General features: G+C 42.8%; 1 protein-coding gene across 1 annotated transcript; it reads left to right on the plus strand.

Annotated features, from left to right (window-relative positions):
- The first annotated feature begins 861 nt into the window (after positions 1-861).
- Positions 862-13298, plus strand: LOC139580947 (trichohyalin-like). The gene is made up of 7 exons (XM_071410144.1): positions 862-1849; positions 6734-6830; positions 7710-7790; positions 8330-8523; positions 8712-9759; positions 9914-10079; positions 10314-13298. Exons 1-6 carry the CDS (start codon positions 1781-1783, stop codon positions 10057-10059), a joined length of 1635 nt encoding a protein of 544 aa, XP_071266245.1. The 5' UTR covers positions 862-1780; the 3' UTR covers positions 10060-10079; positions 10314-13298.
- Positions 13299-13912: the final 614 nt, after the last annotated feature.

Here is a 13912-nt window from a genome sequence, read left to right on the forward strand (position 1 = left end):
AAAAACGTTTTATGTCTTGCTTCAGAGGATTTGCTTTGATTTTGTTGCCTGTATGCTAAGTGTGGCATTTTTATTGGAATATTCACAAATACAGTAAGTGAACTGCTACTGTGTTTGCAGCATTTTTACAGTGATATTCCAAAATACAACAAATATTTCCCTGACATATACCTTTTTCCCACAATGCAATGTAATTTACTGTAATCTACTGTATTCGGTTTATAAGTATGTTACTGCTGATTATACAGTAATTCACTGTGACAATTACAGGATTTGTTTTACAGTGTACTGTACTTTCAAACATCTGTGCTAATGGGCTATTAAAAATATGTAGAAATCGCTCTGCCATTTTCTGGTTGCTAAAATTCTAATAGTTTCAGTTTACAGTTCTAATAGTTTCAGTTTTCAGTTTATGTGACAAAAAAAGCAAGTGTAAAGAAGTGTAGAGAATCTTTGTACCATCTAAACCGCTGTGAAATATATTTTCCATAACAAAAATGATTGTATTTTCAGCAGTTTGTAGCTGGTGTACAAAACCGAAAGTAAAAGATGCAAAAACTAAACTTAAGAAGAACAGCTTAGAAATAGGGCACATAGAACAGATGTATAGCTTCTTAGACTTGCTTTCAATGAGAATGACAGATCTATGACCCACATTTCGGTGTGAATTTGCAGCTTTTAATACATGGTTGCAGACATAAACCCTTGCAATAACTCACACGAGACTTCTCCTTTAACTTAAGACCTTTCCCTCAATAGGCAGTAGCCCAGTCAGTCCTTTTTCATGTAGATGATGGCCCTGCCTTCAGGGGGCGGGAGAGATACTGTACAAACTCTTGGAAATCTGCTCTCCCGTCAAGTGCGGTTGAGGCGTAATCAGGAGGGAACAGGGCTGACGCGCACTGTGCCACAGAGAGCTTCGGATATTGATAAGCCTGTGACGAAGCAGCGGACAGCAAACTCCCATTGTAGGCTACGTACCACACTTGTGTTGCGCTTCATATAGAGAGAGGCGCACCGTGCGTTATAAAGGAGAGAATAACCTCGTGTAGGCTACAACGCGTGGAAAAGGAAAATAAAAAGGGATTTGAATCAACTTGAAGAGTTTTGATGTCTCGAGGGATAACCTAGCATTAGCCTGTATTAATGTGTAGTATAAATAACATTTTACTAATCTAGTCTAGAATATTGTTTGTTTGTAAACTTTGTCTGATATATACAAGTAACTTAAATTGTTTGAAGATTTTTTTTCTCCTTATATTGATAATTTTTTGGGATAATGTAAGATGTTTATTTTAAAGCCATAGGCTATAAGATTGGGCGTTTTAATTTCGCACCTGGACTTTTAATGACTCGACTGGTGCCTTAAAAACATTTTTAAATTGTGTGATACCAAACTATCTGAGACTATCATCCCGCCTGCAGGAGATTATTGTGTTTGGAACACACCACAAACAGTTCCTTGGGGATTTAAACACATCAATTGAAGATGGACCAAAGCATCTTCAAAAAAGTCGCCTTACTCCCCTAGTCCCCTGACAGTGGAATTTCGAACTGGGTGGACGTTTTGTGTGGCAAGCGTATCATTGAGTAGGCTACAATTGCTAATTCACTGGATACTTTGCTGAGACGGCAAGTGTGGGTGTCCGTCCACTCGCAAGGCAAGGAGTTCCAATTCCACAGAGCGAGCCGCTGTCCCCACGCCTAGTGCTGAGGGAGAGACTCGTGCTGTTTCCATAAATGCTTGGTCTATCGCGGAGAATCCAGCCTGGGCAGCAAGATGAGCTCGTGGGTTTGGGTTCAGCTGCTCGCGTTGCTTGCGGCATGTCTGCGGTCGGGCAGCGCAGAGGTATGTGACAGAGTCAATGAATTCAAATATAGGCCTAATTGCCCAAAGTCCGTTGCCAAATATATGTTTTTCTGTTTAGCTCATTTGAAAGGCAACGTTTATTTTCTTTGTTTAATTTCACTGTGAATGGTAAAATTAGGGACCATTGTTGAGTATATTTGCCCCAATGATAGACCATTGTTGAATTTCAGGGTCATTGTATTTTAACAATGTGTGCACTAGGCCTTGTGTGCTCTCCAAACAAAAGGCACCAACTTGTTACATTCAATAATGTTTTGTACAAAATAAATGTGAACCAGGCCCCTCACTTAGTGTATGTTTGTGGCGTACAACCACACGTGCACTTGTTATTATTGATTAATCAGGAAGTAGTAATTAAGCTGTGTCTTGTAAGTTAAACTGCTCATCATCTGAACCACACCTTATGACAGCTCACCTCATGGCTTTAATGCTTCTATATACAATTTATTTGAAACAGTCCAAAGTTTCACTTCAGGCTTTGAGGGCCTCATGGTGAGGACATCCGATTGGGCCCTGCTTGGCAAGGTAACCATAGAACAATTACAGCACATGGCAGACCCGTCTACAGAACCTAAACTTCTTATAGTCCAGAATCCCTAAGTGAAAATAACAATCTTTCTCCATGAACATACATTTTTGGGGTATGCTTGGGGCACATGCTCTGATGATGCGCTCATTCGTTGGGCCCCATAACTCCCCAATGCTTGTCCACATGTTCATGCTCAAAATGGGCCCCTCTCCAGATGTCTAAACTCATAAACCTGTTGATAAACATCATATGAGTGGAAGGTGAAGGCCATCTAAAATCTCACCAGACCCATCATGAAACATGCCTGGGAGCTAAGCAAGGCCAAATGTGTGTGTGTGTGTGTGTGTGTGTGTGTGTGTGTGTGTGTGTGTGTGTGTGTGTGTGTGTGTGTGTGTGTGTGTGTGTGTGTGTGTGTGTGTGTGTGTGTGTGTGTGTGTGTGTGTGTGTGTGTGTGTGTCCACAGGATATATGACAGGCTAGCAATAGGATGAGTGCTTGTCACAGAAACACAACTATAAATCATTCTAATTATGCTATGGCTGACCATTGTCTTGAATCATGGTGTTGAGGGCCTTAAGACGCATGATGGCAGTTAAAAAGAATAGGAAAAATAGGTTTAACTCAAGGACAGAGGGCTCTCGTCTTGACTGCTGGAGCCGATTCTATGTACTTTGTATCGTAGCATACACAGCAAGTATCCTAAAAGTTCCTTACCCAGGATACGTCCTGCATAAGACACACATGTTAAGTGCATGGTGAATTATACCATGGTGAGTCCTGTCCCCTTATGGTTTCTATCTTTAAGAGAGGAGATATAATTCAAGTTTGAAGGTCTCATTTTGATAGACTTGAGAAGAGGCCAAAGTGGCCCTAACTTTAATATAATACTAATATAGACAGAGTGTACATAACAGTAAGGACACCTGCTCTTTCCATGACATAGACTGACCAGGTGAATCCAGGTGAAAGCTGTAATCTCTTATTGATGTCACTTGTTAAATTGATTTCAATCAGTGTAGATGAAGGGGAGGAAACAGGTTAAAGAATACATTTTAAGCCTTGAGACAATTGCGACCTGGATTGTGTATATGTTCCATTCAGAGGGTGAACGGGCAATACTAAATATGTAAGGGCCTTTGAACGGGGTATGTTAGTAGGCACTGGTTTGTTTCAAGAACTGCAATGCTGCTGGGTTTTCCACAAGTTTGTGTATCAAGAATGGTCCACCACCCAAGGACATCCAGCCAACTTGACACAGCTGTGGGAAGCATTGGAGTCAACATTGGCCAGCATCCCTGTGGAACGCTTTCGACACCTTGTAGAGTCCATGCCCCACTGAATTGAGGCTGTTCTGAGGTCAAAAGGGAGGGGGGGGTGCAACTCAATGTTAGGAAGGAAGGTGTTCTTAATGTTTTCTACACTAAGTTTTTATATGGCATTTAGCAGACACTTTTATCCAAAACAACTTACAGTCATGCATTTTACATACTAGTGGTCCCAAGAATTTAACCGACTATCCTGGCATTGCAAGCACTATACTCTACCAACTGAGCTACATCGGGCCATCTTTGGGAAATTCACAGGATTAGGCAGTAGCGGCTGTGGGAAGAGTCTGTAGTGAAACAAAGCTCTGACTATGTGGGTCATAACAACATACACACACACAGTCTTCAGTTATGGGAAATGAATGTTGAAACAGGGCGAAATGCGGCGCACCCCTTCTTTGCTGGGTTTCCTTGAATGCCATTCAGTTGCTTTCATGCTATCAGATCTATGACTTCCTTTTCATTTATTTGTATTTATTCAACCTTTATTTAGCTAGGCAAGTCAGTCCTCCAGTGTGTCTTTTTCCCAGAGCTGCCAGCGGTGTGTGTTGCCCACCACATTTGTCATGTCAAAGACTGGGCTTTTGGAGGCAGCCTTGGAGGGATGCAAATAAACGTCCCAAATCATACGAATTGCCCTGAGGACAGGTTGCTGGAGGTGGCAGTAAGGATGGGTTAGAAAGTATTGTTAAGTATAGTTGAACTAGTTCTCTGTCATCTGTACATCCTCCTATCCAGTGATGTATTGGTGTACATGCCTGTAGCTAGTGATCATATGAGGTGTCTTTGAGGTATACCATCAGGGAATTCCCTCAGTCAACTATATCCCACAGAATGGAGTCTAGCTGTATAATGTAATGTCTGAATGTGTTTGTGTGTGTTCCTATAAACGTATGCATAAACCATGTGCTCATAGGCATGGTTTTAGGGATTGCATGTGAGAACGTGCACATGTTCAGCCGTATGTGCATTTGTGTGTGTGTGTGTGTACTCGCATGCCGGCAGGCAGCAAAACTAGACCCATAATCATGTATCCTTATTCCTCACCTCTCTACTCCTATAGCCTGTACCTGGCATTCCTCAGCTCAACCCACTTCCCATGAAACATCACTAGGGCAATGTATTCCCTGTTAAGTGCACTATGTATGAAATACGGTGCCTGTTGAGATGCAGCCTGGGTCTGTCTCTGTTTCCATCTCTATTCAGAGAGATGGAGGTCTACTGCGTGATGGCTCTAAAATAAGTGCCTGTCTCAGTCTGTGTGATCAGAAGAATGACGGTAGCTTTTAGAAGACACTGACTGTTCCAGAACTTCCAGATGTGACTCAGTCAGATGCTGATTTGTGTGCGTGTGTGTGATTTTAGAGTTCTCGTTTAGAGTTCACCAATTAGGACCAGAGTAACTCCTGGATTCCTACAGTATTATAGGGTGAAGGTTATGATTTTCTGTTTACGTCAGTTGCAGGGGGTGAAGTGTTTATTTAAATTTTCCCGCTCAGACACAAATCGCCATGACAGCGGCCATTCTATGAACAAAGGCCCAGACCATAATGCGCAGCCAGCACAATTATAAATGTGCGTCCCAAATGAAATTGCTCTGGTCAAAAGTAGTGCACTAAATACGGAATAGGGTGCCATTGGCGCCTCACACTTAGACTGGGGCCAAGGAGAGGAAATAACTGGGATGACTCCTCAGGGGCATCGCTACACAAATAGAGATGTTAATTTAACTCATGGCATTTTCCTTTTGTATGACTGGACTTTCTTCAGTGCCCAACAACAACGGGGAAAAGTACATTGTCTACATTAATAGTGTGTGAATGCCCTTCATGCATGGCTTCTTCCTCCTCAAAGGGCTTCGTTTTATTCTCACAAGAAACTGAATGGATGAATGTAACGGACAGAGGTGGTTCGACTTGTGTTAGCTCCCTGAATGAATGCCTAGGCATTAGCTCAGAGAGTTAACCCGGTCTTGTGGTGTGCATAAGACCCGGGATTCGGACCCAATAGGTCAAACAGTGGTAGACCCAGCTAGCAAGAGTTAATATCTCCATAGATGCAACTTCCTCTCCTTTATTCATCCATTCCATTATTCCCCCTGACGTCCATCTCTCTGTTCTGATCCAACTCTCCTCCTCCTCCTCTCAATCACTCCATCCCCCACTACTTCCTGAACCCTTCCTGACTCCTGTGACCCCTAAGTATTAGCAGATGAGGTGACACAAGGCCAATAGTCATTCACCCCCTCTTAGTGGCCATTGTGAATCCAAGCAGCCATTTCCTTCATCCTCTTGTTTCATTAATGATTAGGGGGGGTAAGTCGGGTAACCCCCTAACCCTAACCCACACCTACCTACATGCAGTGGTGGAAAAATTATCATACTTGAGTAAAAGTAAAGATACCTTAATAGAAAATGACTCAAGTAAAAGTGAAGGTCACCAGTAAAAGTCTAAAAGTATTTGGTTCTAAATGTACTGAAGTATCAAAAGTAAAAAGTATAAATAATTTCAAATTCCTTATATTAAGCAAAGCAGACGGCACAATTTTCTTGTTTTTAAAATGTATGGATAGCCAGGGGCACACTTCAACACTCAGACAACATTTACAAACAAAGCTTTTGTGTTTAGTGAGTCTGCCAGATCAGAGGCAGTAGGGATGACCAGGGATGTTCTGTTGATAAGTGTGTGAATTGGACCGTTTTCCTGTCCTGATTAGCGTTCAAAATGTAACCAGTACTTTTGGGTGTCAAGGAAAATGTATGGAGTAAAAAACACATTATTTTCTTTAGGAATGTAGTGAAGTAATAGTCAAGTAAAGTACAGATACCCCCCAAAACTACTTAAGTAGTACTTTAAAATATTTTTACTTAAGTACTTTACACCACTGCCTACATGTACCACTGCTGTTGTCTCTTTGCTTCCATGTCTACACAGAATAAATGGGGAAGCTGAGAAAATATTTGATTTGGGAGAATCTAGTTTTATTCCTGTCTCATCTTTTTCTCTCAGGGGGATCCTCTCCCTCCAGGTTTGGTGGAGCTGGTTAGGAGCAACCCTATCTCTTCCATAGAGGATCTGCAGCTGCTGCTGCTCAGTGACTCCGTAGGTAAATATCTCTAACGTTGTACTATGCTGATACTCATCAACATGCATATGCATTTTAGCAGAATCTGTTTACAAAGAAACCTACTGTCATAGGTGCATATATGTTTACGTATGGGTGGCCCTGGGATTCAAACCCACATCCTGGCTTCCGAAGCCTAATGCTCTATCAACTGAGCCGTACAGGACCACAAGCCAGCAAGACACACTGGTCACGCCAAGTGATGGAGGCTCTCTCAGACTAACTAACCCGACCAACAGAGACTGAGGGAAAGATAGTGAAAATTGTTGTCACATGATGCCCAGATTTCATTCCCAACAGGGACAGGGCAACGTCACACACAGTAAATACTATAAACAGAATCTCACAGGCTGACTAACAGACAAACCGTCAGAGCCACAGTGACACAGAGGGCAGAAAGACTTCTTAAATAGATACACATATTCCCCAGATTTGATTCCCATCATTGAATAGCGAACATCACATACAGTAAACACTATATACAAACTCAACGAGATAAGAGAAACAAAGAGGGAGCTATTCAGTGTCTCAAGATACAAAAACATACAAACATGAGGTCATGACAGAAAGAAATTCCCACACAAACAGACATCTATTAAGGGGAAGCTAAACTTATAAACAATGCCTCAAACGCTCTCATAAACACACACATGCACCGTACGCAGATAAACACACAGATGCACGCACGTGCGCGCGCACACACACACACACACACACACACACACACACACACACACACACACACACACACACACACAGAGTAAAAGTCATAACCCCCTAAAAAATTTAAAATAAAAAATAAACAGTTGAAGCAACGAGCTGATTAGATCTGTAAACTAATATTGGATTGTTTTTCCTCAGATGAGGATTTCTCTGATGATTTTTTGCCGAGTGGACAACACTCCAACAACAACACTAGCAACCGACTGCCAAGGAGTCTGGGTGAGTTTTCACCTTCCTCATAGTCTCTGACACTAGGCTATAATTCCACATATTTCCGTCACTCATGTTGACTTGGGTGGTTTTGGACAGCTATATCTAGTCCAAAATGAGTTGTGTAATGCATGTTGTGGTAAAGAAACATCTAGAGTATGTCACCATATTGCGATTCACTAGTTATTTGCTGAACAAACACCTTATGACTTGCAACTCCAAGTTACACAACTCCAAGACTCATGCGTACACTGGTTCAATAGCATGTGATTTCTTTAAACAGCATAAGTACTATACCTTCAGTAGAATTAGTGTAAACAAAACGTTTTATACATTTTGAGGCCTATGTGCTGGCTGTTTTGTATGCACTGGGCAGTGTAGAGGGTATGCGTTTAACATTAAGCCTGAGGCTCCAGCACATTTCCAATTATGTGTCTGATTTGCTGATTAATGTACACTGTCCCATCTTGTGAAACCTGTAAGTAATATGTGAGTTTTTAAATGGTCCGTTTGTCTGTCCGTCCGTCTGTCTGTCTTTGGTGTCTCAGACGCACAGCCGGCTCAGCAGGCACTATGTAAGGTGAGGACAGAGGTGATGGAGGTGACCCGTGCCATGTTGGACCGCAGCAACGCCAACTTCATGTTGTGGCCTCCCTGTGTGGAGGTACAGCGATGCTCCGGCTGCTGCAACACCAAGAGCCTGCAGTGTGTCCCCGTGCTGACCCACACCAGGCACCTACAGGTACATATACACCACCCCCCATCTCAACGCCTGTCCTCTACCCTGAACCTCTTGCCCAGGTTGTTTCTGTAAAAGAGAATGTTCTCAGCTGACTTAGGCCTACCTGGTCAAATAAAGGGTTAGTCATAAAAAAATAAAAAATCGATTTAGTAATTTTGAATCTCTCTCCTCCTCCTCCTCCTCACTAGGTGATGAAGATCCAGTACGTGGACAAGCGGCCCAACTACTCCAAGGCAGTCGTGTCGGTCCACGACCACGTGGAGTGTCGCTGCCAGCCCGCCCCTCGTCCCCCGGCCGTCCCCAAGAAGAAGTCCACGCCCCGCAGACAGCAGAAAGACAACAAAGGAGAGGGCCATCCAGCCAAGGCCAGATCCAAGGAGGAGCTGCACCGCAGAGATGAGCTGAAGCACAACCAGAGGATCCAGCTGGAAGACCTGCTGGACCAGCACTGGAACCCCAAGGACACCTCCTCAGACGCAGGGGAGAGGAAAGGGGGCTATGGGCTGGACCATGACAAGATGGATCCTCAGTGGTTGCTTAATGCTACCAGACAGCTGGGGGCTAACGAGTGGACCGAACGTCGACATCACGGTGACATGGAGGAGGGGAGAGACAGTAGTAGTGTCAATGGCACTACAACCGCAATGAACATCGACATGGCACAGCTTGACCACGAGAAGAGAGACGGGGTCGAGACGCGAGGGGACTCGCTATTTAACATTACTGAGGGAAATGTCAGTAGGGGAGATAGGCAGCAGGGTAGTCTGAGCCTCAGTGAAGAGGGAGACCAAGAGACACAGAGACAACCCACACAAACACAGAGTCCCTCGCTACGCACCAACACATCAAAGCAACAGCGACATGGGACCAACTCCTCCTCAGAGGAAACCAAAAGCAGAGAGGGAGCCAATCAAAGAACGGAACAGCGATTCCATCCTACGGAGGAAACCAATCAGAGGCCCGAGAGCAGATTCCCTCCCCTTGAGGAAGCTGATCAAAGACGTAAAGACAATGAGACCCCTGATTCAGAGAGGAGCCTCCAGCACGCTCTCCAACTGGAACAGGAGAAGCTGGAGGAGGAGAGGAAGGAGCTGTTGTTACTCCACAGGAGGCTGGACGATGAGAAGGAGCTCCTGAGACGCGAGCAACAGAAACAACAACAGCAAGAAGAAGAGGAGCAGCAGTACCATCGGCCAAATCATAAACATCAAACTCAAACCACCACACAAAGAACAGGTAGATAGAGAACATTGTGAGCTAGCACGTGTGTGTGGTGTGTGTCTGTCTGGCTGTGTCTGTGTGTGTATGTGTTTTGGGTGTATTTTTCTCAGTTTCATGTGTATTCCAAACTGTTAAATCATCTGAATCTAATATTCTCCTCTTCTCTCAGACACGGTGTCGCCCACTTCGACGCGAGCGCCCTCAGTCCTGGCTGGTCCCCGGCCACCTGCTCGGCCCGGCCCACCTAGGAAGAGAATGAGGAAGAACAACCGCAAGCGCATCAGCAAGGCTGCAATGAGAGCGATGCTAATGTAGAACCTACAATCTCTCTGAAGGTAAGATACTTTCATTCAAACCCATTCAAACACTTTCCAAGTACTTTCAAATACCAACACTTTCAAATACTTTTTTGGGCAAGGTATGTGCAAACAGTTTTCAAATACTTTCCTAACCCTTTCACATACTTTCCACAGAAAAGTGTATATTCATATACAACAACTATATTCTAGATGAGCCTGGTCTAGAATATAACCATTTTAACACATTTTCTGTTTCTCCTTCTCATCCAGGGAGTGATGCTCTCTGTGTTTGTTGTGGACAATCCAGTAGCGACACCGAGCAGTTCAATCCTTTCTTATGAGTTACTATTCGAGTGTCATTAACCTGCTCGTCCTGTGACCGCGAGGTATTCCCTAATAGTACTAATGATTGTCTGGTGAACCCAAAACAACCCTTGGACGGAAAGAAATATGGGACAAGAAGAATGGGATGTAAATACATACAAGGTTGAGGTGATCCATCAACGTATCTCTGATCCATCAAAAGATGATCTCCTATTAACAACAAGATGTTCCCCCAGTCGGATCAAGAACATTGGAACGTCGGAACAGAACATTCAAACAACATTAGAACGTTGGAACAGATCATTGGAACAACATTAGAACTTTGGAAGATATCATTGGAAGAACATTGGAACGTTCACAAGGATGTTGGACTGTCGTTGGACTCAGTGCTATTGGACCTCACTCGTGACTTTTGAACAGCATAGTAAACCACTCCAGTCAGTAGAGAGCAAGTCGGTTAAAAACTCTTCATATTCTCATCCAAGGCATGGTTTATTATCCCAAGAAGTGGACTGATCATGCTTGTCAAGAAGACCAAAGAGAGAGAGACTATTTTTAAGTCAGTCCAAATCTCCCATTTCCCTATGAGCACAAGACGTTGAAAATACGTGTTTTTCGTTGAAAATACTTTAAAAAAATACATATTTCCAAAATGTTGCTTACTGTGTTCTGACATGGAAGAAGACGTTTGTTTTTTCGGACTAGAAAGGTACAATGATAGAGGACCGGGAAAATAACATGGCAAGCAGATATTACAGGGACAATGGGAAAGAAATGATGACATTTATATGAGCTAGGACTGTTGGACTGACTGGTAGTCTTGACTGATGTGAGCAGTATCCCTACATTGTGCTTAAGCTGCTCTATATGCTCTAGTCTATTCCTGCACTAAGGAAGGTCAATAGAACTACACAGCAAAGATATTACACGTCTCAATAGTTACACAATGTAGAATCTCGTTTTTCGATAAACATATTTAATTGTATTTAATTTGATCTAAAACACTGGAATTCCATCAACAACAATGCACAGGTTTGCCTTCTCATGTTCAACTGCACTTCTTTCGGAGAATGGGATTAAAACCAGATGCAAGGTGCTAAACAGGGTTGCATTACACCTTTTATGTCTGTCTTTAACATTATTTATTCCTTATATCACATGTGTCTCCTGTGTTCATTTTCAATAGGATTACTGCAAATGAAGCATTTTGGGGGGTTGAATATCGATCCCTTTTCCGGTCTCAATATAATTTGAGCTGTCAGCCTTTGTGTGCACAGACCATAGCCTCGATTCAATCAGATCAAGCGTTATGTTTTGGCGGTGTCAGAGGAGGAACTGCATTGGAGCCGTCAAATTGGCTCGAAGTTCAGAACCAGAAAGTGTAGGCTATATATAAATGATTACGCTCAGATTAAAAACGGATTCATCAAATTATGGGATTTTCATCATCCTAATGGAGGTGTAGATTACATCTCACGTTCCAGTGTTCCAACTTGTTAACAAGGCTACATAGGATTTCTGTTCATGAGACTCGGCCAATGGCAATGTCCGCTTTAGGTATTAACGCCGGGAGGCACTTACGGATTTGACAGCTCTAACTCAGTTCCACCTCTGACACCGCCAAAACAACCGCCATGGGAATGTTGGCTAAAGCGGACTCGGATCTGATCGAATTGAGCCCAGTGTAACTACAAAGAAAAGCTTTGAAAAAGGGAAAAGGTGTTGCCTGCCATTCACTGTCTGTATGATAGACAGGTGATGGTAATGACTTTGTGTTGTTGTATAACTCTGTGTGTCAGTGTGGTTGTGCGTGCGTATGTGCGTGTCTGTGCTCGCGCGTGTGTACAATATGCGTGTGTATGCCCGTGTGAGTGTTAGAGTATATGGAATTATGTGAACAGAATCATATTTATGTATTTGATCACTAACACTCATGAATCCATAAATCAGATAGTCCCTTATTCTAAATGCTCACTGCTAACCAGTCCTTGTCTGCATAGGGAACCGTAGAGCATCAGACCTTCTGTATCCTGAGGCTGTGTGTTGCTTTATTTAATACAGACAGACACAGAAAGGGTACTGGAATGAGGCTCCATTGTCATTTTTAACACAGACAATTATGCACTACCAAATACAGAAATTGGGTCTCTCTCTCTCTCTCTCTCTCTCTCTCTCTCTCTCTCTCTCTCTCTCTGTCTCTGTCTCTGTCTCTGTCTCTCTCTGTCTCTCTCTGTCTCTGTCTGTCTCTGTCTCTGTCAGTTTGTTGTGACAGCACACACAAACACGCCCCAGACTGATACTGCAGTTTTGCGATCCAGCTAAAGCAAGGATTGTGGAGAAATCATATAGTGTGACTGTGGGCCATTAATCCTAGTTATAACACCCCTGCTGTATTCAAGCCTTTGCTACAAAATGTTGACATTTAATCTTGATTTACAGTAAGTTGTCCTAAAAAAAAGGGTTCAAGCATTGCTTTGTAGTGTCCTGTGGATTTTACAAGGCCGTTTAGTAAAACTATTTGGTGAATAACACTACAATTTGAAGAGAAGAAGTACCCCGATAAAAGTGTCAGACATTAAAAGCAGCATGGGCCAGATGTGTCAAGCAAAGAAGCTCAGTGCTTGCGTGTGGGCCACTGCTGATCACCTGTCAGCTAACGTGTTCTCACTTCAAATAGCCTAACTACCAGCCAAACGTATTTTAAATATTGAAAATGTGGCATATGTCATAATGCCTTCTTTCAACTGTAATTAGTTATTGTCTGTTTTGTTATGAGTTATCAAAAAATGAATGTTGTGATAATGGCCACTTAATTCTATTTTGATATGATTATAAAAAAACATATGTGAGAAAGCGTACTTGTGCTGTGAGCTGTTGTCCTGCTTTTTGTGTTGTGAAGTAAGAGAAGCTACCCACTGGGCACAGACGTCAGTTCAACGTCTAGTTTTGATTTACATTTGGTTGAGTTGTCAACTAAGGTGAATTCAAGTTTCAAGTTTTAATGTCACGTGGACAAGTACAGTGAAATGCCTTTCTTGCTAGCTCCAAACCCAACCATCTATATCCATAGCTAGGTTTCATCCAATTGGCGACAGATTTTCATTCAGTTTTAATGTACAGAATAAAAATCGGAAGTTCAATGTGTTTCCATCACATTTCAACTCTCCTGATAGTTGTCACAAAGACTGTTGTGTTAAATAGCAAATGTGCCTACTCGGGTCTTGGCACGTGCGCTCTAGCCAACAGCTCGTAGATACAGTGCGGGTAGGCTGTGAGGTCAGTGTTGCCAACTCCTCGGTAAGGAAAGTAGCTATTGGCTGTCCTAAAAGATGCTAGAAGTTGCTAAATGATGTCATCACCAAATTTGCATAATTGGCCATGTGGATGTAATTGTGATGGACGCTGTAGGAGAGAGGAATAATGTCATGGGAGAGACTAAAAGTGAGTAAAAACACTCTAAATATGTTTAGAACTACAAATTAACTTCTGTCGATTCTTGTTTTTTTTAATGTCACAATTCCAACCCTCCTCCTTTATCCGGGTTT

Source organism: Salvelinus alpinus, chromosome 1 (genome assembly GCF_045679555.1).
Source record: "Salvelinus alpinus chromosome 1, SLU_Salpinus.1, whole genome shotgun sequence".
In the NCBI taxonomy this organism is placed as follows: Eukaryota; Metazoa; Chordata; class Actinopteri; order Salmoniformes; family Salmonidae; genus Salvelinus; species Salvelinus alpinus.